The 25,529-nt window shown below is 47.8% G+C and overlaps 1 protein-coding gene across 6 annotated transcripts; it reads right to left on the reverse strand.

Annotated features, from left to right (window-relative positions):
* Positions 1 to 1,470: 1,470 nt before the first annotated feature.
* CD22 (CD22 molecule) lies at positions 1,471 to 24,737 on the reverse strand. Of its 6 annotated transcripts, none has more exons than XR_012009139.1 (15): positions 24,516 to 24,737; positions 12,841 to 12,882; positions 10,546 to 10,606; positions 9,928 to 10,305; positions 8,699 to 8,992; positions 7,307 to 7,573; positions 6,916 to 7,179; positions 5,612 to 5,869; positions 5,136 to 5,399; positions 4,792 to 5,055; positions 3,453 to 3,549; positions 3,204 to 3,279; positions 2,922 to 3,041; positions 2,626 to 2,710; positions 1,471 to 2,328 (listed from the first exon to the last, which is right to left on the reverse strand). XR_012009139.1 is itself a non-coding variant. In XM_072781059.1 (15 exons), exons 4-15 carry the CDS (start codon positions 10,070 to 10,072, stop codon positions 2,197 to 2,199), a joined length of 2,271 nt encoding a protein of 756 aa, XP_072637160.1. In that variant the 5' UTR covers positions 10,073 to 10,075; positions 10,546 to 10,606; positions 12,841 to 12,882; positions 24,516 to 24,735; the 3' UTR covers positions 1,471 to 2,196. The 6 variants fall into 6 exon arrangements, 5 of the variants coding, with proteins under 5 accessions (XP_072637160.1, XP_072637132.1, XP_072637154.1 ...); XM_072781059.1 differs by having other exon boundaries at positions 2,922 to 3,046; positions 9,928 to 10,075; positions 24,516 to 24,735; XM_072781031.1 differs by having other exon boundaries at positions 2,922 to 3,046; positions 24,516 to 24,735.
* Positions 24,738 to 25,529: the final 792 nt, after the last annotated feature.

Genomic DNA, 25,529 nt, shown 5'->3' on the forward strand with positions numbered 1-25,529 from the left:
TAGGATGCTGGTCAGTGAGGCCGAAGGTTTCTGTCTGCTTTGCCCATCCCTTGTCGCATCATGGTAGGGGCTCGGGAATTGAGTGAATGGCCAGTTTCTGGGCCCTGGGAGGACAGTGAGCTGGGGGGCAGGGTGGAGGACTGCCTGGATTCAGGAGTCCCTGGCTTTGGAGTTGTCTGACCACCTGCCCTGCACACCTCCGCGGTGCCTATTACAGCCACATCTCTCGGGCAATTGGTCACGAAGTAGGTTTATGTCAGCAGCTGGGCTCGGACAGGCTGGCAGGGCACCTGCTGGTTGCCAGGGAGCCTGTGCCAGACCTCATTGGGGTCAAGGCTGTCTTCAGGTCCTTTGAGGGGATCTTGCCCTAAAACCTTTTGGGCACCCAAGACTAGAGATCCCCCAGATTAGGCGTATGCCATTTCTTTTCTGTATCCCAATGACTGCTCTATGCTGGATGCATTGACGCGTGCTGGGTAAATATTTGCTGAATAAAGAGTTGAATGTGTGAGCGATACTAGACTTCATTCTTGAGACAGTAACCCCAAACCCCTACTCTCTCCCTGAAAGGGAGTTCTTGCAGTCTCCCCTTCCTCCAGAAATGCTCAATCACACTAGGGACAAAGTGGATTGATGGGGAAATCTGTGCCCCGCTCTGGCGTAATTCCAGGAGGACCAGAGCGTTGTCTTATCAGGGAGCATTCGGGAACTGAGCAGATGGGAAGGGAGGGCAAGGAAGCAAGGTGGAACTTGGGGAGCACCCACCACGGGCCAGGAATTCGCATCCTCTCGCGGATTCATGGACCACATGTTTCTGCTTCTAAGAATAGGTGGAGAAAGGTCAGACCTGAGAAGCGGAGGGGAAGCTGGAAGGGACCTCGCTGGAAAGTCAGAGTTAGCAGAACATGACAGGGAACTGGTGGCAGTGACGGTAGGTAAGAGAAAAGCGGTGAGGTTTCTCAAGGAAGTTGCCTTTCGAGAAGCTCTTGGGCAACTGTGGGCAACTTGGGTCATGACCAACCTTGGCAGGGTGACTTTTGAGAGCAGCTTGGAGTGACGGAGAGGCTTCCCCTTCTTAGGTCCATCTTATGAGGCAAAGAAGATAGCAGTCTGGTTTTTAGAGACTCTTGGCTGTTGTGTCAGGTTTCTTATAATGTGACTCCAGCATATGTACGACTGGCCCTCACTTCCTCTCTTGAACCACCGGCACCGTGAGTAGTGGCAGCTCCATTTTACAGACATGAGGCTCAGTAAGCTGGTGAGCTTGCCCAGGGTCCCTGAGCCAGTGAAGTGGAAGAGTCAGGGCTCAGCCTCCTGCCCGTCTGCCTGCAGGGCCAGTGTGTTCTTTGCAATAAGACAATGGACCCCCCCCCCCGCCCCAGTCTGATCTGAGGTTGCCTCCATTCATTTCCCTTCTCCCAAATCTCCCCATTCTCACTCTGACCCCACGGGCTGGAAACAGTGCACAGGTTCTTTGAAGTGGCATCTGAGCCATTTTTATTGTGCAGCTCTGTGTGTTACACATCTGTCCACATCGGCATGTGTCTCAGCCCCCCAGACCCCTGGGGGAGGGGTGGGGGGCTGCAGCAGCTAATGGAATGCCTCACTGACACATGGAGGAGAGCCCAGCCCCAGCTCAGGACAGCCCCTCTTTCCCTGCTCTTTGCCCCAGAGGCAGAAGAAATTAGGCACAGGATTCGTGAGTGGGGCTTTCAGAGCAGGGGTAAGGGGCTCGAAGGTTGGAGAGGGAAAGGAAAAAAAATACAGTAACAAGCTGATCCCAGCAGGGACACGGCCCTCTGGGGACGGGGTTTGAGAGGGGATAGGGGGTGGCAGATGGTTGGGGATGGGCGAGATGATTTGGGCAGTGCAGTGTAGGTGTTTAGATGACTCCCTGGATGGGAAGGAGAGTGGACGGGGAGCAGGCCTTCAGGGGGGTGGGCAGGGTTACCAGTGTTGAGAGGGGGGCCTGTCTCTGGGCCACGGAGGAAGTTCTGTGCGCCGACTGAGGTTTCGGTAATTGTGTGCGTGTGCATGCATGCGTGTGCGTGTGTGCGTGTGTGTGTGTTTGTGTGTGCATGTAAGTTGGCGGGGAGGCCGCGGGACTTTGCAGCTGAGCAGCAGGCCCCGGGCGAGCTTGACGCCCACCTGGCCTTTGCAGTCTCTCAGAGCCTCTGCTTCCATGGGGTTGGCCTGTCAGTGCTTGAGGGTCACGTACTCCACCGCTTCCTGGCCCAGAGGCCGCTCCCCAACCCCAAGATGAACCAGCTCCGAGTAATGGATCCCCTCATCTTCTACATTTTCTGGAACCACGTTCTCATAGTCGCCCTGAGAAAGGCCCTGTGTGAGGTTGGCTCCTGGTCTGCATCCCCTGCCTGTTATCTCCCTGGCTCCTCTTGGGGGTCCAAGAGCCCGAGCAGGTCCCTTTGTCCACACACGCTGGCTGCAATCAGCTTCTCAGCCTGGGAGGTGCAGCCCTGGCTCTGGCTGCACCTGTGCCTGGGCAACCCCTTCCCCCCAGCCTTTGCCACCACTAAGGCCACCAAGTCCTTCCCTTTTGGGACTCACAGCTGAGGCCAGCCCCCCCCCACCCCCCCCCCACCTTCCACAGCCCTGCCCTCTTACCACTCGACGCTTCTGCAAGACAGAGTAAGTGACGGTGTCGTCCCTGTTTGGAGAAGGTCCCTCTGCCTCCAGGGTCCCTGCATCTCTGAGGGAGGGTAGATGTAGATGGATGGCCGCAGATGCAGCCTTTCGCTCAAACTCTCTTATTTCCAACTCCCCTAGACCCCGAGAGCACCCCAGAGCAGAGCCTGGCTCATGGGTGTGCCATAAAGAGGGTAGGTGGGACACGAGCTGCTCCTCCCGCTGCCCTCCCTGGCTGCCAGTGTCACCATCCCCCGGGGACCCTCGCTCAGTACCTAGTTCTTGGTGTGTTGGTCTCGCCAACAGGAAATCGCAAGGTGGCGTAACTGATGGCATCTTCCATCACAGGGTTGTAGCAGCCCAGGGAGTGGGGGTCTTCGGAGACTGGGACCCTTCTAATCTGGGAGAGAGACAAGGCCTCAGTTCCCACCGCTCCTTTCTCCACCTGAGTCCCCCACCCCTGGCCTCTGACCCCCAGACCTCCCCACAGTGTTCTTTGCACCCCGTCTTTGATGCATCTCTGTCTGCTCTCTGTTTCATCTTTTCCCATATCCTACCTTTTTATTCCTCACAAAGAAGCTCTGCCCACTAGAATTTTCCTGGAGCCCCTGCTGGCTCCGTATCCTCTTCCAGCTAGGAGATAAAGACCAGCTCGGTGAGGATCAGGGCAGTGGGACCACGACCCTGTGCAGTGGGCATCTGGGGGCTATGGGGTGGCCAGCCAGGGTCCTTCCAGGGAAGGAGTCAGGGAGAGCCGAGGACCTGGGCCTCAGGAGGTGCTCACCTGGGCCTCGGGGGGCGCTCACCTGCGCTGCAGCTTGACTCCCCAGAATGCCAGGAGGAGCGTGGCCAGACAGAAACCCACGCCCACGGCCACTCTCCTGCCGATGGTCTCCGGGCTGTCTGGTGGGGGAAAGAGCGACCGTGAGTTGGGAACGCTGCCTCCCTGGGGTCACGGCTGGCTCGTTCACCGGGAAGGCATCCATCCTCCACTTCTCTGCGTGGCCACTGCCCTTGCCTATGCAACTTCTCCTTCCACATGCACGTAGGGGAGGGGACACAGGGAAAGGGAAAAGCCGGCCCCTGCTTCCCGCCCCCCAGGCCCCGTTGGGAGGAAAGGGCTAATTCTTCCCAACACACACAATATGCAGTAAAACCTACAACTTCTTTAGAGGCAGCTTAACCAGACTTATCAGAACTTAAAATCACTTGGCCTTTGACACAGCATTTCCATGTAGGGACTTCTGCAGCTGTCCCTGAGGGGTCAGAGCTGGGGACACTCAGGGCTGTGGGAAAGGCACAGGGTAGATGTGCATGGGAATACAACGGCCGTGCAGCCCTGCGGGCAAGAGGCAGGTCTCCAGGGGTGTCTACAAAGGGGAGACGCCTGGAACAGGTTTTTATACAACATGTTGCATTTCCAAATAACACACTCAGGTCTCCAAGCTTTGCAGGCCATGATCTCCTAAATTTAAAGTCAGGCTCCAAGTTTAATCTGAAAAGGGCAATAAATCAATGAAATATCTTCCCTATTGTTTTCAGACTCTTCAGACGCCCCGTACACGCAGGGATATAGAACAAGCTCCGAGTGGAATTGTTACATGGAAAAAAAAAAAAAAAGAAAAGAACATCCAGGGCAACATGCGAGATCTCCCACGATTTGCGAGATGAAGGGTATAGAGACATAGATCCATTTATGCGACTGTGCGTGTGCAGAGTAGCTCTGTGAGGAGAGGCAACCAGCTGCCAGTAGTGGAGACCTTCAGGGAGGGAGGGGAGTCCTCAGGGAGAAAGAAAGGAGAGGTGTCTCTACTATTTACCCTTTCATGCTGTTTTATCTTACCTTGTCTTAAAAAAAAAAAAAAAAAAAACTACTGAAATCTCAAACGATAAAGAGAAGCAGCCTATCAAGGGTGAGACAAAGAGAGACCCGGTAGCAGCTCAGGATGTCTGGAGGGCAGGGGCAGCCTGAGAAGCAACCCCCCTAGAGGGGGTCAGAAGAGACTGCGAGGAGGAAGACAGGTTAGCCTGTGTGGAGCAGGTGCCGTGCGGGGGTGACCCGCTGGGCTGCCCCAAGGACAAGGGAGGGGCAGCGGGGGAGGGAAGGAGAAGGAGGGGCAGAGAAGGACAGGGAAGGAGCCTTACAGTAGACAGTGAGGGTGCCGGGGGGCGACTGGCCTGTGCCCAGCCGGTTGGTCGCCTGGCACCGATAGGCGCCGGAATGCTGGACCTTCACCGGATCCAATCTCAGCATCTGATCATAGTGGCGGAGGTTTTGGTTATTCCAGTCAAACCAGGCGTACTGGAGGATGGGAGGGTTGGCATCGCTCTCGCAGGTCAGGACTGCCTTCTTCCCCTCTATCACTTCGTCCTTCGGGCTAATGGCCACACGCAGCATCCTTGGTGCGTCTGTAGAGAGACACGAAGAAATCAGGATCCCAGATCACTGTCACCTGCCGTCCCGCGTGTCTCCAGCACCCGCCACTCACACAGCACTCGGAGCATCTTGGCCTCAGACGTGGTCTGTCCAACGGAGTTGTTCACCAGGCAGTTATAATTGCCGGCATCTTCTGGAGAGATGGAGTCAAAGCTCAGTTCTCTTCCTTCCTTCAGGAAGATTCCATTTTTCTTCCAGAAGAAGCGGACATCTCTGGGGCGGCTGCTTGAGAAGTTACATCCGAGGAGGACTCGGTGCCCGGAGTGAATCTCAGAAGAGGGGCTGGTCTGCTGGACCCTGACATCCTTGGGGGCATCTGGAAAGCAAGGGGCTCCGGCTGACCTCTTGGGTCCCTTTCCCTCTTTCTCCCCCACCCCCAACCCCAGGATTTCCTCTCCCCTTGGCCTTGAGGCCAGACTCTCAGCCCTCAATTCTCTGTGAAGGTTCTGGCCCAAGCCCCAGTGCCCTAACCTTAGAGCCCATTTCCCAGCTGCGCTACCTCTTGGATCCCCTCGCCCGGTCACTCACGCTGGACATCCAGGTTGACAGAGGGAGCCCACGAACACCACTGGTTACAGGCTGCACAGGCGATTGGCCTGGCGTCCCAGGAGACTTTCTGAATTACCAGCACCTCAGAAAATACTTTATTCCGGGAGCCTTGGACATTCCATTCGTATCGGCTAACTCGGGGATTACTGGAATTGTAGTTACAGGACACGGTCACATTGTCTCCTTCTCGAATCCGCGTGGGGTTCTGAATCACTGCGGTCACCTCCTTGGGGGGATCTGGGAAGAAAGCAGACAGATGGGCAAGGGAGAGTCAGCTGCTGTCCAGACTGCCTTCCAGGGCCGCCTCCCCCACCCCTTAGGCACCCCCCCCCCCCCATTTTCACACAGTTCCTAAATTAACCAAAGAAAGGCTTGCGCTTCCCTCTTGCATCTGTGTAAGGACAGGAAACCTGGCCACTTGGCCTGGCTGTGGTTTGAGGCAAGATGACGTGGTGATTCAGAGCAGAGCTCAAGTAGAGAACGCGGGGTGTGTGCGAGGCCGAGGGGCCCTGCCTGGGGGTCTCCGCAGGGGCCTGGGCTGCGGAGCAGGCCTTCACTGGGGGGTTGGGGGGGTGGAGAGGGAACAGCACAGCTCTGGACCAGATGGCCAGACCCTGTGACTCAGTGTTGCGTGACTGTGGGCCGTGGGACTCAGTTTGCTTATCTGTCAGATGGAGTCCTAAGGGCCCCTAACCTGCCAGAATCATTGCAAGGAGGAAATGAAACGAAATGAAATCCTCACTCCAGAAGCATTGCTGCCGCTGCTGCCTATGGCGCACCCAGTGTCGACACGTTCAGGATTCGAGCAACCCCATCAAAGTATCTGGCTCGGACCCTGACATTAGGGTCCAAGGATCAAACTTATGGATTCTCTTTGTCCTGGGCTTGGCTGCCTGACAAGATTCCCTGTGCTAAACAAGGTCTGACCCCCAATGGAGAGGCGATGAGACGCTTTACTCCAGTTCTCCTCCAAAACGTCAGGCCCCCTCTGGGACTCAGCCACTGCCTAGTGGCACCAAGCCTCCGTGTCCCTCACAAAGCCCTGGCATCTGGCAGTTCATTCATTCAACAAACATCTACTGAGCACCTGCCACGAATGAGCCAGACCCTGTCCTGGTGCTGAGTATACAACTGGGAACAGCAGCAAAGCATCCACCAAGGAGCGTACGCGTTGGGAGACCCCGGCCTCTGCATGCCATCCACTCTAGGACCCAGGAATGGCCTGCGCTCCATCTGCCTTCCTCCTTAACCCTCAAGAACCCAGAGGCCCTGTGACTACTCACATTGGACGTCTAACTCAGCTTTCTGGCCAACTTGTCCAAGACCAAGGCTGTTTTGTGCCAAGCAGGAGTAACTCCCAGCATGCCCGATGAGGACCGCTGGGATCTGGAAGTCCTTGCCTGTAATTCCTGGCACTTCTCTATCATTGTGATACCAGGTGTAATTTGTTGGAGGAGGATTGGCCAGTGACACACAGGTCATCTCTACTCTATTTCTCTCCTTAGCTGGCGAGGAGAGGATCTCAACCCTGGAAGGTTCCGGAGCATCTGGAAAAAGGTGCAGAGGCAGGGGAGGGAGGTGAGCAGAGGCCTCTGTTGTTCACCTCTCAAGGGCCTTGCTTCCACCCCCTGCTGACTCCCTGCCTGCCCCCCTTCCGGCTCCCAGGAGGCTCACAGTATACTTGAAGGACCACTCCATCCGACTGTCCCGAGCCTACATCATTGAAGGCCTCACACTGGTACTTTCCACTCATCATCTTGGTCACAGGGGACAGAGTTAGTGTGAATGTCTCCTGCTCCTGCAGTGTGTTCCCATCCTTGAGCCAGGTTATTCTCCGGTACTCTGGGTTGCTGCTGATGACTTGGCATGTCATGATCACAGACTCTCCCTCTGTTACATTGGCTCCTCCGGGACTGACCTCAATCTTCAACTTTGGGACATCTAGAGGAGCAGAGAGGCAGTGGGAGAGGGGGTAGGGAATTCTCAGAGGGTGTGACGTGGTGGGAAGTTGCAGGGCTTCGATTCACATAAAGCAGCGGCCTACACTTCGCGTGCGAGTGTGTGCAGCCACTCGCCACTCCCCTGGTCCACGGGGGTGGGCTGGCCCAAGGGCCCAGGTGACTGTCTCAGACTCTTAACGTGTCTCTCTGCTCTGAGCATCACTCCTCCAACTCGTTCCCAGAAGTTCTGGTCTCCACCAGCAGCCAGCTGTCTTCCTAACTCCGTCAGACTTTGCCACTCCCCTAATTGAAACCATTCAGCGGACTCCACACCTAGAATAAAATCCAAAACCCTGCTGCCACCTATGAGGTCTGGCTGTGGCTCATCTTTCCTACCATTGGGCCCTTGGGACGCAGGGCTGAGGCTCTCCGGCCCCTTGCTCTGTCCGGCCCCTTGCTCCTACCGCCAGGCCTTAGTCCCAGGACTAAAGCCTCTTCCTGGGATCTTCTGGCAAACACCTGCCTGCCTCCGTGTTTCCCTTCACCCAAGTTCACCTCCCTCTCTCGCTCCCTCTGGCCAAGCCGGGCCTTACTTCCTCCTGCTACACTTATCACTGCCTCCAGTTAAGTTCCATATTTCTTTGTTAATCTGTTCATTGTTTGTCTTCCCCACTGCAGTGCTAGCTCCTCATGGGCAAGAACAGGCCTGGCACCTAGGAGGCTCATAGTAAATATTTATTGAATGAATGAATGAATGAATGAATGAATGAGTGAGGCACAATGACATGAAAACATTTCTTACCCCAACACCCTCCCCTTCTGGGGGAACAAAAATACTTAACCACATGATCTCCAACTCACGTCATGGCTCAAGGATATTGAATTATGTTATTCTGTTAGACCAAAGCAGATGCTATGATGAATCTGTTCCCTGAAACCCTGGGGCTGACCACTGGGGTGGTGGAGGGACGCAGCCCTGGCTGGACCTACCCCAGCTGCGTGGATCCACGCACTGATCATGCTTCCTTCTGTGTAGGTGCCCGCTACCCTCTGCACTCTCTGCGGGGTTGGGGAAAAGAGACAAGACCCACGTCCTTCCCCGGGGTGGGGCACCGGGGACACTCACGCTTCACATCCAGGCACACCGTGTCCTCAGAGAGCACCCGCTCCGCTTTGTGATCCCAGAGCTGGCAGGTCAGGTTCTTGCCGTGGTGCGTCCACTGCGGCCGGAAGGTGAGCTTGCTCTGGGTGGAGACGGTCTTGGTGCTCAGGGAGGTCAGGGTGACGGCAGGCTCCTGCAGGGACCACTTCAGTTGGATCGGGAACCCAGGGCAGGAGAAATTCAGCAGGCAGGTCAGAGTGACTTCCTGAGACTCCTGGATTTCTGGAGGGAGCTGGATGTGAGGTGGAAGCGGCGTCTCTGCGAAAGAGGAGGGGCCGTGCTGGAGGCCTGGGAGACCTTGGGGGGAGCAAATGCCAGCCTCCCACACCTGGCGTTAGATGCCCCACCCCAATTAACCCCTCAGGAGCCCCCCTCCCCCCAGCCAGTCCCTTCCACCTCTCTCTGGGCCTGCCTTTCTCTGCTTTGGGTCACCTTTGCTCAGCCGAAGCATTCTCTAGAAGGTCTTATGAATGCTGATGCTCCTTAGGAATCGTATTTTATATTTATATTTTATACTTACCTTGTGTCCTTCCCTGATGTGTGCTCCCTAAACATTTGCAAGCTCGCTCCCTCACCTCAAGGGAATTTTATCAGTTTAGGTCACCATGCCTTTCTCGGCTTCCTGGAGGACAAACCTGCCTTTGTAACGGCCTCAATGCTGGACACACCCAGCATGGCATTCCTTTAGGGAATCCCCAGGGCTGGGCCACCCTAGAACTGCAGGTCTGAAGCTACATCCATCATCGCGGTGGAGGGCTGCTTAGGACCCCCCTCCTCCTGCACTGAAGAAACAGGCTGTGGGGTAGAGGTCCCAGGCCTATGCTCGACTCATCTCCTACAGGGGTCTCATTTAGCCATGGAGGCCTTATTAGAATTAACCATCAACATTAAAGCATTAGGAGATTTCACTTGAAAATCCACATTTCCATCTTCTCTTGAAAAATCAGGCAACCCCGGATCCAGATTCCAGAATGGGCGGGAGCTAAGTGGCAGGTGAGATGCTTGAGGAGAGACAGGTGCCGAGGCTGCAGCCTGCCACAGCCTGCCACAGACGCCACTGTCTTGTGTTGCCTGAGTCACTTACTGGCACCTCCTGCCTGGCTTCTACAGGCAGCCTGGCTTGCACCCCTGTCCCCAGAGTTGAGTGGTTCCCACCTCCCTCCTTGCCCACAACCCATCCCGCAAGGTCTTACTAGAGACGTTGAGGTTTATTTTCTCCATCCATTTGTCAGTCTTCGTATTCACTCTGATTCCCAGCCAGCCATTGTCCTCTTTAGACACAGGGTTGATGCGGAGGGTGCAGTTGACTCTTTCGTTTCCCAGGAACTGAACCCTCATCTCCTGAGGAGGATTATTACTAAACTCTTTGGTCTCATAGAGAATGGACCCCTGGAAGTCCTTGGTGGTGTCATTATATTCATAGTTGCTGTACACGGTCAGCTTTTCCAGCCTACTACCACTCTCTGGAATCGTGTAGCAACAGGGAATCCAGACGCAGGCCTTTTCCCAGGTGTAGAGAGTGTGGGGGTGATCAAACCTCCAATAGGATGAGTCAGAGAAGGCCAAGTATTCTGGAACCCACCACAGTGATCAAAAAGCTTTATTGAGAGACATAAAGAGCTTTCAAATGAATAAAGACTCCCCTCCAAAGATGGAGAGAGGAAGGTACACAGAGAAGTGTATACACACACACACACATACCCTGCCTGTCCCCACCCTCCCCAACACTCACTCTTTGCTCCAGAGCTTTCCTCCTCCTCCTCCAGCTTCCACAGACATCCCAGAACCCAAGCCTAGGCCACAGTTCTTACCAAGGAGCAGGAGCAAGGGGCCGAGGAGATGCATGGTGCTGTGTCTAGGCAGGAGCCTGGGCTGAGAAGAGTTTGTCTTTGAGCCATCTGGTCGCTTACTCTTTTCAGATGGCTTTTCTCGCTCACCCACCAAGCCCCAATCCCTCTTCCCTGATCGTAGGAGGACCACATCTGGTTGTATTGCAGGATGTGAATTCTGGAAGTCCGTGGGGCCTTTTGTGGATATGCCATGTCTACTCTGTCTGCCTAAGAACTCTGTTCAGCTAGCCTGTCTCTCTTCCTAGCCCGCCTGCCTGCCTGCCTTCCTTCCTTCCTTCCTTCTATCCATCCATCCATCCACCCATCCGTCCGTCCATTCATCCATCCATAATTTTACAAACTTCCTGCCCAGCTCTCAGGCTTTGAGTGGCACCAGACTACTGGGTGCCTTGAATCCCAGGCCTTGGGGTAACTTGAAGCTCACCTTGAGACAACTAGTGAAGGATTTTATGTAGGGGAGAGCCATGGCCAAAAATCTGATTTTAAAGATCAAGAACAGAATTACTCTAAAACTAATTATTAAGTGTGATTACAGGACAGCATTTAGAGGGCTCTGGGAGGACTTAGGAGAATGTGGTCCAAGAATCCCACTCAGATAAGCTGGGGGACGGGGGACGCTAGGAGAAAACATAAATCAGCCAGGTGGGGTCATGCTTTCAGTAAAGGCAGTGACTCTCTCAGTACCCGCCAATTGTTGCCAACTGGGGACATGAGCTCAACACTTCCTGATCTTCTACTGTTTTAAGAGAAATAAGAAGCCAGATTTTCATGTGAAATGTCCTGCAATCAGAAACCAACCAACCAGCCAAACAAACAAACGTGGTGCTGGTCAAACAAAACCTGTCTATGGGCTGGAGGCAGTCCAAGGGCCTCTACTTCACAGCTGCTGCCCATCTGTCTCTCTTTGAGACATCAATGAGCTTACCTGCCACTTTACTAGACTTTTACATAGAGTTACATTTACATAGAGTTAAATTTAAGTCCCAATTTGCATGGCTGGGCCCCTCTGTGCTGGTCCCTCTGGGGTTAGCAGGATGTGTGACAGAGTGTGTCTCCGGTCTCATGCAGACCTGCACCCCTCCCACCTGGCCAGCGACATTTCCCACGCATCAAAGGCCCCTCACCCCCTCAGGCTGTTTATCTCCTCAGGCTGCGTGGCTCATGCCAAATGCTGTTGGGTGTCTAGTACCTGGGTGGGGAAAGCTAGCCAGCTTGCTGAGCAGGAAGGAGTCTGTCCCCAGGCGTAGTATGCTGGGCTGGACCAAGCACGGGGTAGGGGTGAGAGCTCCAAACTGGGGCAGACTCTCCAGGCAGAACTGACACCAGCTCTGCGGGTGCTAATAGTGCTACACAGAAAAATGTCTTCAAGGCCACATCCACTTGAGAAAAGCTGGGTTAAAAAGGTAAATAGATTCTTTACTGTGGGTCTTAAGTAGATTCTTTACTGTGGGTCTTTTTGATCTCTTTAATCAGCTGTGTGAGCATGACACGTGTCCCCACATGGGGCCTAGAGTACAGTACATTGCCCACACTTCTTTCACCACAGAACCGATTTTACATTTCCCGTGAACAACTTGGCAGGGTTACAGGGTCAGTGTTTTGAGGGATGCACTTTGGGTCCCCTTGGGTTTCCACAAGAGCTACGGCAAGGGCTAGATTCCATTCTCTGTGGCAAAGACTAGCCTCCAGTAGCTGGGCCATCGTGCCCTCTCTACCACCAGCCACCCTCATGGAGGAATGGCTTGAGGACACCTGGACAAGTAGGAAAGGGCACATGAGCAGAGCAGAGCAGAGCAGGGCTCAGAGCAGGGCTGCATGCTCAACCCAAGCAGCTCCAGGCAGTCTTGGGACATAAGAAGTGGGACCACAGACCTGGAATTGGAAGGCTGCTGAGACAGGAGAGGGTGTGGAGGCTGGGGACAATAGGCATTAAGCACAAAGACTCAGGACAAGACCATGCTATCCAGGCCTGTGGCCTGCTCATCAGAGGCCTGTTGAGGGCCTTGCAAGATCTCAGAGCCAGCCTCCCTGGGTCCATTCTTCCCTCCTGGGCATCTGGTGACCCATCTTACTCTCAGAAGACTCATCAAGCCCATCAGGGGGCATACTCAAAGACAGGGCTCAGAATCAGTTATAACACAGGCAAGAGAGAGAAGGGCTTCCCGCTGTGCTCCCAGCTCCAAGAATTGTGCCTGGCACACAGCAGCTGCTCCATACTGGCTTGCTGAATGCAAAAGAGAGAAAAATAGTTTTTACCTGTTTTCTTGTGTCTTCCTTCTTCGGGGACCCTGGCAGCATCTGAGAGTGAAAGGGGAAGCACAGTGAAGGATTTTCACTCTCCTTGGCCACACCCCCTACCCCCTCTGTGACTCTCAGGGCAACCAAGAGGCATGGCGAAGTGGAGAGTTGGGAAAGGAGGGAATGAGGGCAATGTGGGCTCGAAGGCAGATTGGAGGGCACATTTGGGCATCCACGGTCAGTTTTTAGTTTCAGTATATGGAGTTTCTATATCAGATAGTTAGAGCTGGTTCCTCCACAACTTCCCCTCTATCCAGCTCTCAGGAAATGCTAAAATTTCAAGACAAACAGATTAGAACTGCCAGTCTGCTGGAAAAGGCACAAGGCAATCTGAAAGTATTTGTAGTTTAGTGATACCATCCAGTTATTCTCATTCTTATACTTTCCCTTCAGAGGCAAGAATGGTCAGGAGTCTGATTCCTACTCACACTGATGCTTCAGTGGCTCCCACGGTTCTATGGAAGAACACATAGATATCAGGAAGCAAAAAGAACTTACATGAAGTGTCATTGAATTGGGCAAGTCATGAGACTGGAACCTTACCACTTGGTCAGCCTTCTAGTGGCATCAGACAAAGCCATTCAAATCCTACAGATGATCAAGGAAGTCTCTGAGTAATCTGCATCTGGCATCACCAAACTCTACTGATGGCCAGCCATTGAGAAGGAAACGGAGAAGGGGAAGCACAGCTCATTCAAAAACAGTAATGTTCTGGAAAGACGTATTCTTCCCTATTTCTTTTGCTGAGAACAACTAAAAACCCTGGATGTTATAAAACAAGCACAAGAAGACACCGAAAGATTGAGAGAGGAACACACTGGTTAGGGACCTTGGGACCTGAGGAATGATATGATGGCGAATTCCCTGGGTTTTCTCTTTACTTTATATACCCCAGATTGGATACTGAAGAAGCAAGCAACTGGAAATGCCAGTGGACACAGATAAAAGAATGCTCAGCAAAACTCTGCTCCTCTGGCCAAAAACTGAGAAAGGGGCAACCCAGAAAGACAGACATCTTTCAGGCAATAACTGTTCTACTCCAGCTAACTATCAGAAAAATCTGCTGCTTCACTCCCACCCCTGACAGCAAAGGCTGAGTGGGGCCCTAGACTTCCACCTTTGCTAGGCCATAATGAAGAACCCAGGCCACTGCCCCATACCACATCTGAGTGGTGCCAGGCTGAGTGTGGAGCTGGGCCCTCCATCCCCACTGGGCTATTCCTCCTCACAGTGTCATTGGAGACCACATGGGGAGCCTGAACATTCACCCCCACCCATGGTGATCATTCTCCTCACTGGAGTGATGTAAGAGGAGATCTAGGGGAGAGTCAGGACTTTCACTGTCACTCAGCGGTCATAAGCCCACCTACTAGTGGAATCTGTATGGAAACCATGTGGAGAGTAGTAATGAAGTACCCCTCCCACTCCCAGCTAGGGTGATATTAGTAGATGCATACTGGGGAACCTGATCTACTCCTGCCCAGCAGTAATAAGAAAACTTCACTCACACACACACACACACACACACACACACACACACACCAGGTGTCAAGAGAGGCTGAGTGGAGAACCTGAACTTCTACTCCTATTTAGCAGTAATGAGGCAGTGCCCCCATTATTTTACTGAAGCGGTGGCAGGGGAGACTTGCTAAAACACAGATTTAAATAAGATCCAATCCCATAAATAATACCCAAACTGTCCAAGTTTCAATTGTAAATCATTTGGCATACTAAGAACCAGGAAGTTCTCAAGCTGAATGTGAAAAGATAATCAGACACAAACACCAAGATGACACAGATGTTGGAATTATCAGACAAAGATTTTAAAGCAGCCATTATAAAAATTTTTCAGTGAGCAATTACAAACATGCTTGAAACAAATGAAAAAATAGACAGTGTCAGCAAAGAAAGAAGATATAAAGAAGAAAATTTTAGAACTAAAAAAATACAATGACTGAAATAAAAAGCTTAATGAATGGGCTCAACAGCAGAATGGGGATTATAGAAATAACAATCACTGAAATGGAACATAGAACAATATAAATTACCCAGTTTGAACAGCAGAAAGAAAATAAACAAACAAACAAAAATTAACAGAGCCCCAGGGGTATGCTTGGCTAGTATAACAAAAGATCTAACATTTATGTCATTGGAGTCTCAGAAGGAGAGGAGAGGCAGGGTGAGGCTGAGAAAATATTTTAAGAAATAATGATTGAAAAATGTCCTTAATTTGACAAAACAAAAACCATGTATCTACAGATTCAAGAAGCTGAGTGAATCCCAAACAAGATAAATCCAAAAAAATCCATGACAAAACACATAATAGTCAAACTTCTAAAAATTAAAGACAAAGCAAAAATCTTGAAAGCAATCACAGAGAAATGACCCATTACCTATAGGGAGAAACCCATTTAAATGACAGTAGCCTTCATACCAAAAACCATGGAGGCCATAAGGAACTGAAACAACATTTCTCAGATACTAAAGGAAAAGAACTATCAACTTGGAAACCTATATTTACTGAAAATATCCCTCAGGAATGAAGAGGAAATCAAGACATCTTCAGATAAAGGAAAACTAACAATTTTTAACCAACAGAGACCTGAAAAGAACAGCTAAAGGGAATTCTCTAAACAGAAAGAAAATGATTTTTTAAAAAAAGAAAGAAATCTTGGAACATCAAAAAGGAAGAGCAAACCTATGGGTAAATACAATAGACTTTCCTTCTCTTCTTGAGTTTTCTAAATTATGTTTGGCAATCAAAGTAAAAACTAACACTGTGTAATGCTGTTCTTAATGTAGGTAGAAGAAATATTTATGACAATTATAAATGGGAGAGGGTAAAGAGATGTGAAGGTTGGTGAGATTTCTATACTTCACTTGAACTTGTAAAATGTTGAAACCAGTAAACTTTGGTAAGTTCTATATAATGTAATACTTAGACCAATCACTAAAAAGCTATGTAAAGTTATTTACTCAAAAACTCTAGATAAATGAAAATGGAATTTTAAAATTGTTCAAGAGACCCACAGGTAGGAAAAAAAAAAACGGAGAGAACAGAGAGAAATCAAAAGCAAACTGACAGGCTTAATTAAGCCTTACCATGTAAGTATTACATTAAATGTAAGTGGTGTAAATACACAAATGAAAAAAGAGATTGACAGAGTGAATAAAAAACATGACCTAACTGTATGCTGTCCATAAGAAAATAACTTCAAATATAATCAAGTTAAGTTGAAAAATAATGTAAAAGGATATACTATACTAACATTAATCAAAAGAAAGTAGAGTTCTTCCAAAAAATTAAAAATATGTGTTTGAGCAATTCTCCTTCTGGGTATTTAGCTGATAGAAATGAAAACATTAATGCAAAAACCATGGGAGTTCCTCAAAATATTAAAAATAGAACTACAAAATGGTCCAAGAATTTCACTTCTGGGTATTTATCCAAAGAAAATTAAGACACTAATGCAAAAAGATATGGCACTTCCAAATTCACTGCAGATTATTTACAATAGCCAAGACATGGAAGCAACCTAAGTATGCATCTGTAGCTGAATGGGTAAGGAAAATGTGGCGTGCACATACAATGAACTATTATTCAGCCACAAGGAAGAAGGACATCTTGCCATTTGTGACAACATGGATGAACCTTAAGGGCATTATGCTAAGTGAAATAAACCAAACCGAAAAACAAACATTGTCTGACCTCACTTGTATGTGGAATCTAAAAAACAAACACAATGAACTCATATATACAAAGAACAGATTGGTGTTTGCCAGAGACAGGAGTTGGAGAGGTGGGCAAAAAGGGTGAAGGTGGCCAAAGGTACAGGCTTCTAGTTTTAAAATAAGTCTTGGGGATATAATATACAGCATGGTGACTATGGTTAATAATATTGTTATATTTGAAAGTTTCTAAGAGGATATATCTTAAAAGTTCTCATCACAAGAAAAAAATTATAATTGTGTGGTGATGGATGTTAACTAGACTTATTGTGGTAATCACTTGACAATATATAAAATTTTGAATCATGTGGTACGTTTATGTTATATGTCAATTATATCTCAATATAAGTAAATAGGTAAAGTAGACTTCAGAACAAAGGAAATGACCAAAGCTAGGGAGGGATATTGTATTTTAAGGAAGGGGTCAAGCCACCAAGAAGACATTTTGATATGTGTATCAAACAACAGAGCTGCAAAATATATGAAGCAAACCCCAACAGAAATGAAAGGAGAAGTAGAAAAATTCACAGTTCTAGTTGAAAACTTCAGCACCCCTCCCTCAACAAATGATAGAGCAACTAGACAGAAAATCAGCAAGGACATAGAAGAACTCAACAACAGCATCAACCAACAGGATCTAATTGACCCCAAAACAGCATAATACACATTCTTTTCAAGAACCCATGGAAAATGTACCAAGATAAACTAAGTTTAGGGCTAAAAAACAAGACTTAAAATTGTTGACATAATTGAAATCATGTAAAGTATATTTTCTAATCACAATGGAATCAAACTAGAAGTCAGTAATAGGAAAATCTCCAAAGACTTGGAAACTAAACATCACACTTCTAAATAATCTATGGGTCAAAGAGGGCATCTCAAGGGAAATTTTTTTAAAAAATTGAACTGAAAGAAAATGAAAATAGAACTTATCAAATGTTGTGAGACACAGCTAAGTATGGGAGGGAAATGTATAGCATTGAATGCTTACATTAAAAGAAGAAAAGCAGGGCACCTGGGTGGCTTAGTCAGTTCAGCGTCTGCCTTCGACTCAGGTCATGCATGATCCTGGGGTCCTGGGATCAAGCCCTGTATTAGGCTACCAGCTCAGTGGAGAGCCTGCTTTTCCCTCTCCTCCCCACGTGTGCTTTATCTTACTATCTCTCTCTCTCTCTCTCTCTCAAATAAATAAATAAATAAATAAAATCTTTTTAAGAATAGAAAATAGGGACACCTGGGTGGCTCAGTGGTTGAACGTCTGCCTTTGACACAGGGTGTAGTCCCGGGGTCCTGGGATTGAGTCCCACACCAGGCTTCCTGCATGGAGCCTGCTTCTCCCTGTGCCTATGTCTCTGCCTCTGTGTGTGTGTGTCTCTCATAAGTAAATAAAAATAAAAGCTTTTTTAAAAAATATAAAATAAAAGAAGAAAAGCTTCAGGGGCACCTGGGTTTGTTAAACAGCTGACTCTTGATTTCAGCTCAGGTCATGATCTCAGGGTCATGATATCAAGTCCCACATCAGGCTCCACGAAGACACCAATAAAACTGACAAATCTCTAGCAAGGCTAACAAAAAGAGAAGACAAATTGCTAACATCAAGAATTAAATGGTATATCACTACAGGACCTGTAGACATAAAAAAGGTATTAAGGGAATACTATGAACAACTCTATGTGCATAGATTTCAAAACTTAGATTAAATGGATCAATTCTTCAAAAAGTACAAACTACTCAGCTCACGAAACTTGAACAACACTATAACCACTGAGATAATTTAAAATATGAAAAAGAACTCTCCAGGCACATATGGCTTTACTGAAGCATCCAAAACAATGTTTAAAGAAGTAACAGAAATTCTACATAATCTCTTCCAGAAAACAGTCAGAGGAACACTTCTCAACCCATTCTCTGAAGCCAGGATTACCCTGAAACAAACAAGACAAAACAGTATAAAGGAACACTACAGACCAACACTCCTCATGCATACAGGAGCAAAAAACTTTTACCAAAATATTAGCAGATAGAATTCAGAAATATATAGGAAGAATTACACACAATGACCAAGTGGATATTATTCCAGAGATGCAAGGCTGGTTCAATATTTGAAAATCAAATGATGTAATCATATTAATACATTAAAGAAGAAAAATCACGATCATATAAATTGTTGCAGAAAAAAGTATTTGCAAAATTCAACACACACTCATGACAAAAACTCTCTGAAAACTGGGAATAGAGAGGAAATTTCTCAACTTGACGATCTATAACTCACCTAAAAAACCCAAAGCTAAAAAAAAGTATGCGGTGCTTTCAATAAATAAATTAAGTATTCAGTACTTTCCCCCAAGATTGGGAACAAGGCAAGGATGCCCACTATCACCACTCTACTCAATGTAGTACTAGAAGTTCAGCAAGATTGCAGAATATGAGATCCACACAAAAATTAGTCACTTTTTAAAATACTGACAATGAACATATGGAAATTGAAATGTAAAATACAATTCCATTTATAATGGCTTTTTAAAAAGAAATAATTAGATGTAATCTAAAAACATATATAAGACTTGTATACTGTAAAAGTATACTTGTATACTTGTAAAATGGCAAAACCCTGCTGAAAAAATAAAAGGAGACCTAAGTAAATACCATATTCACAAATTGGAAGACTAAACACGATAAAGATGTCAATTATCCCCAAGTTGATAAGCAGATTTAATGTAACTACTTTCAAAATCCCAGCAAAAATTTGTGTAGCTATAGACAAGATTATTCTGAAGTTTATATGGGAGAGAACTACAATAGAATATTTCTTTTCCTTTTTAAGATTTATTTATTTATTTTAGAGAAAGTGCATGTATGAGCAGAGGGTGGGACAGAGGGAGAGGGTGAGAATCCTCAAGCAGAGTCCCTGCTGAGCACAGAGCCTGATGGGGGCTCAATTCCAGGACCTTGATATCATGACTTCAGCTGAAATTGAGACGGTCACTCAACCAACTGAGTCACCCTGGTGTCCTTAGATAGAACATTTCTGAAGAAGAATAAAGGGGTAGTCAGCCTACCCTGATTTCGAAGCTTATTATAAAGTAATATACAGTAATCCAAACTGTGGTATTGGGGGGGGGGAATAACACACAGATCCATTGAATGAACTAAAGAACCCAGAAATGACCCTAAATAAGTGTGGCCAACTAATTTTTTATAAAGAAGCAAAAGCAATCCAATGGAATAAACATAAGTCTTTTCAACAAATGGTGGTGGAATAATTGGCTATATCCATAAGCAAAACATGAGCCTCAACCCAAACCTCACCCTTTTTACAAAAATGAACTCAAAGTGGATCATAGATTGCATGCAAAGCATTAAACTATAAAACTTTTAGAAGGTAATATGGGAGAAAATCTTTGGGATGTAGGGCCTGATGAAGCATTCTCGGACCTGAGACCAAAAGCATTACCCCTAAAAATCTATAAATTGAATCTCATCAAAATTAAAAATTTGTGGGGGTTTTTGAGGGTTTTGGGGATTTTGCTTTGTTTTGTTTTTCTCTGTGAAAGCCCTTGTTAAGACAAGAAAAAGGCTAACTACAGACTGGAAGAGAATATTTGCATATCTAGAATGCATATATATGAAGAACTCTCAAAACTCAACATTAAGAAAAACTCAAATTAGAAGACAGCATTAATCCTAAAAATAAGACAGTAAGTTATTTTACCAGCAAAAATTAGTTTATTTGAGAATAACAGAAAATTGCAATGTGGGACAAGCAAGCTATGGTAAAACCACAGGCAGGCCCAACAAAGGAGAGGAACATTATTTTATGGACAAGGAACAAGTTAAAAGAGGTTGTTTGGGGATCCCTGGGTGGCGCAGCGGTTTGGCGCCTGCCTTTGGCCCAGGGCGCGATCCTGGAGACCCGGGATCGAATCCCACATCGGGCTCCTGGTGCATGGAGCCTGCTTCTCCCTCTGCCTGTGTCTCTGCCTCTCTCTCTTTCTCTCTGTGTGACTATCATAAATAAATAAAAATTAAAAAAAAATTAAAAAAAAAGAGGTTGTTTGGAATAAAAGTCCACTAGAGAAAAGCACAAGTCCAGGGTGATAACAGTTTCTCATTGGCTGAGTTCCAGGGATAGTTAATTTCTTGTAGGAGATGCAATGTGCATTTTTTCTCCTGTTGGGGTCTGCAATTGAGGATTCTTTCCTGTTGAGAATTCTTCTTTTGGGGTCTGTAGTTAACCATTCTTTCTGTAATTGACATTGAATTGGTGTGGCTCCCCCTTTTAGCCTCCCCTTCTAGCCTCCCTGCTCCATTTTGTGAGGGTCCCCTTCATTAATTTTCACAGTGGGCAAAAGACATGAGATATTTCACTGAAGATGATATATATGGATAGCAAATAATCATATAAAAAGATGTTCACGATGGGTGTTGCATGCAACTGATAAATCACTGAATTGTACCCCTGACACTAATAATAATAAAATAAAATAAAATAATAAAAAGATGTTCAACAATCATAGCCTTAAAGAAATGCAAATTAAGAGCACAATGAGGTAATACTACCACACACCTATTATTATTAGACAGCTAAAATAAAAAAATAGTGGCAATATCAAATGCCAGAAAGGATGTGCAGTAACTGAATCTTTTATATGTTGCTGGTAGGAATGTAAAATTGTCCAGCCACTTTGGAAAGCAACCTCAAAACAATTCCTCAGAAGGTTAAATGTATAATTACCATGTAACTCTTCACTCCACTCCTAGGTATACACCCGAGAGAAAAAACATATCCACCCAGAAATTTGAACACAAATGTTCACAGTGACATTATTCATAAAAGCCAAAAAGTAGGAACAGCCCAGGTGTCCTTCAAGTGATGAATGGATAAACAAAATATGGTATATCCACACAATAAAATATTTAGCAATAAAAGGAAATAAAATACTGATAGATGCTGCCACACGAGTGAACGTGGAAACATTAAGTGAAAGAAGCTGATCACAACAGACCACATATTATATCATTCCATTTATATGAAATGTCTAGAAAAGGAAAATCTATAGAGATACAAAGTAGATTTAATGGTTGCCTAAAGCTAGGGTGGGGGTACTGGGAGGAAATGGCAGGTGACTGCTAATGAGTATGGGTTTATTTTGGGGGTGATGAAATGTTCTAAAATTGATTGTGGTTGGGGTGCCTGGGTGCCTCAGTCAGTAGAACATGAGACTCTTGATCTTCAAGTTATGAGTTTGAGCTCCACATGTGGTGTGGAGTTTACTTAAAATAAAACATTTTAAAATTGGTTGTGGGGATGGCTGCACAACTCTGAATATACATAAAACCACTGGACTGTGCACTTTAAGTAACTGGATTGTATGGGCAATTAGAAAATGGGCAAAAGTCATGAAGACACATTTTATAGAAGGGGATACACAGATGGCTAATAAACACCCAAAAAGATGTTCAACATCACTAGCCAGCAGTGAAATGCAAATCGAGACTATGATAAGATATCACTACATAGCTATCAGAACAGCCAAAATAAAAGCTAATGACAAGACAACATGCTTGTGATGATAGAGTGAAACTGGATCAGTCATACATTGCTGGCAGGAACGTAAAATGGTTACAGCCACTCTGGAACATAGTTTGTGAGTTTCTCTAAAAACGAACAAAATACACCTACCGTACAACTCAGCAATTGCATTCCAGGGCGTATATCCACCCCCACACACACTGAAAACTTATGTCAACACAAAAACCTTTACACAATTGCTCACAGCAGCTTTATTTGTAATAACCAAAAACTGGCAAGAACCAGCACGTCCCTTAGGAGGTGAACCGTTAAACTGTGTTCCATCCATACCATGGAGTGGCAATGGCACAGCACAATAGTGACACACACAACTCGGATGATTCTGACGGGCATTCCACCGAGTAAGAAAAAAAGTCAACCTCAAAACGTCATAAACCATATGATTTCTTTTATGTAACATTCCTGAAATGACAAAATGATAGAGATGGAAAACAGATTACAGGTTGCCAGGGTCAAAGGGAAGTGGGCTTGACTACAAGGGAGAGCCTTGTGGTAAGGGAATAATTCTGGATCGTGATTGCAGTCATCGTCACATACATCTAGACATGTGATAAAAGGACTCGGAACTGTACGCACACACTGTACTAATGCCACTCTCCTCGTTTTGATACGCTACTGTAATTGCATAAGATATGGGCAAACTGGACCTCTCTATTCAACCCATGTGATTTCCTGTGAACCTATAATTATTTCAAAATAAAAAGTTCTATTTTTGCAACTTCCCATGATTCTATAAGTATTTCAAAATAAAAAGTTATAATCCCCGGCAATCTCAATTGCTGGTGGGAAGGGTCCTGAAGGTCTCTGACAGGAGACCCACTGGGGACTGAAATCCCTGATAGCCACCTAGAAGGAGCACCTGTGGCCTCTGCTGGCATAACTCCAGGCATTGCTCACAGTAACAAGAGGAAACTGGGCAGCAAGCTGATGGACATGCCTTGCTGTCTGGTGGCCAAGGCCTATGGAGAAGGCCAGGGTGGAAGCACGACTCCGTGACATGGTGCCCTTACTCTTCCTTCCATCTTTTCCTCCAAAGAGGTAGATGGCCTCCATTTTGGGTGATCAAGTGTTCTAAATACTTTCTGTAACAGATGATTCTTTCCTGTTGATGAGTCTTCCTGTAACTGACAGTTCTTCCTGTAATTGACATCAGGTGGTATGGTGGGTGACCACCGTTTTGGGTGACTCCCCCCCAACCCTCCAGGGAAGCAGTGGAGCTAGGCAACTAGGTGCCACTGTGAGCCCTGGCTATCACCCCCCACCTGACCATGTGCCCCAGGACTATAAGGTGAGGATAGTGATAGGGCCTTCCTCACAAGGTTAGGGCGGCCACACGTGTGATGCACTTAGCTGCATGTGCAGCTGACGACAAGCATGTGGCAAACAGACCTGATTCAAATCCTAGTCCTACCAATTGTCAGTGGTGACGTCCCTCAGATTCCCTTCTTTTTTTTTTTTCTTTTTAAAGATTTTATGTATTTATTTGATGGAGAAAGAGCACAAGCAGGGGGAGTGGCAGACAGAGGGTGAGGGAGAAGCAGGATCCTTGCTGAGCAGAGAGCCCAAAGTGGGGCTCCAGCTCAGGATCCTGGGATCATGATCTGAGCCGAAGGCAGATGGTTAACCGACTGAGCCACCCAGGCGGCTCCTGAGTTTCCCTTCTGAGGGAGCTGATGATATTGGATATTGGCAGCACCGACCTCGTGGGCGGCCTGTGAGAAATCACGAGCACAGCAAGCACTTTGCACGATGGCTGTCATGGAATGAGCGCTCTGCAAAAGTGAGCTGTTATTGTTAGGGATATTGTCACTTGCTGTGCTTGACTCCATGATGACACTGAGTCACACACCTCTGGCTACTCAGCCCTACCCTGGGCTTGACAGAGAGACCCTATGGTTTCCCTCCCATTCCCCGGGGAAGGTATTCCAGACACACCAGACTGGGAGTGGGCCTTCTGCCTGTCTCCTCCTGTCCTGGGAGCAGGCCAGAGTCAAGAGCCAGGAGGGTGGGGAAGAAAGACACTTGGCTACTCCTGAGCAGTGCTGAGTGTCCCCAAGCCTGGCCCAGGGGAGGAGGCTTTGGAGTAGCCCTCTCTGGCCTGGAGACTTTTCATCAATGAGGATAACAGAGCCGCCTGGCACAGGCACTGTCCACAGGACAGGATTGGGGGCCACCAGGGTTGGCTTGTCTCAGCCAGGAGGGACCCGGGAGGTTGGCGGGAGAAGAGGGAAAAGGAGACCCACGTTGCCATGACCCTGGCCTGGTGCCCAGGTGTCCTCCTTCCTACATGGGGTGGCCTGTCCGTGCTCACCTCTACTCTAGCCCAACCAGCCGTCATCTCATGCATCTGTTCCCGTCTCTCCGAGCCACCGTGCCATGGGTTCTGAGTCTTCCTCAGCTTGTAATTTCCCAAGGGAGGGGTGCCATCAACGTTTTCCTGTTGACGTGGTCAGTGTAGATGGAGCACACTTGTGTTCTCCTCAAACCCGTTCCTTCCACCGTCTTCGACAGCTGAGGAAGTGGCTATCTTGGATTCCTGTTTCCCTCCCCTCCAGCTTTCTCAAAGCTCCACCAATTCTTCTTACAAAAGAGGTCCTGACCTGTCCCCTCTCGCCATCTCCACTTCCTCTCACTTGGCCTCCTGAGCCCTCTGCCTGCATCTGCTGACCAGCTGTGCTCATTTTCCGCACAGCTGTCAGCGGGGTCTTAGAAACCTCAGCCCCTCCTTAACATTCCTCTGTGTATAATCCTCCAGCAACAACCCAATCTGCCCGAGTGAAAGCCTGAGTCCTAACCGTGGCCTCTAGGGCCTTCGGTGACGAGGCTCCCTTGGGCAGCTGCTCCGGCTCTCCAGCCCCCTCCAGGCAAGCTGGTCTCCTTCTCGCTCCTGAACATAACAAGTACATTCCCACCATGGGCCTTTGTGCCTGATCTTCGCTTTTCCCTGGATCTCCATTCCCCAGAATGGACAGAATTCTCTCTCTTGCTTCCTTCCTCTCTCTACTCAAATGACCTCTTTCTAGAACAGCAGCCCTGCCCTGCACATTCCATCCTGCCCTGCTTAATTTCCTTCTTAGCATGCTCACTATCTGACCAACACTTGTTTATCTGATTGCCATCCATCCGTTCCACAGAATGTCAGCTCCACGAGGTCGGAGAGTGTTTCTTCTCGGTCACTATGATACCCCTAGAGCCCAGCATAGGCATGTCACATAGTAGGTGCTCAGTAAACATGTGTCGATGGAACAGATGAATTCTGGGAGAGTCCAGGACGAGGGGTGGAGCATGATATCCTGAATTTTGGTCCTCCTTGTGTGTCGTCACT

The sequence above is a fragment of the Canis lupus genome, chromosome 1 (genome assembly GCF_048164855.1).
Source record: "Canis lupus baileyi chromosome 1, mCanLup2.hap1, whole genome shotgun sequence".
Classification (NCBI taxonomy): domain Eukaryota; kingdom Metazoa; phylum Chordata; class Mammalia; order Carnivora; family Canidae; genus Canis; species Canis lupus.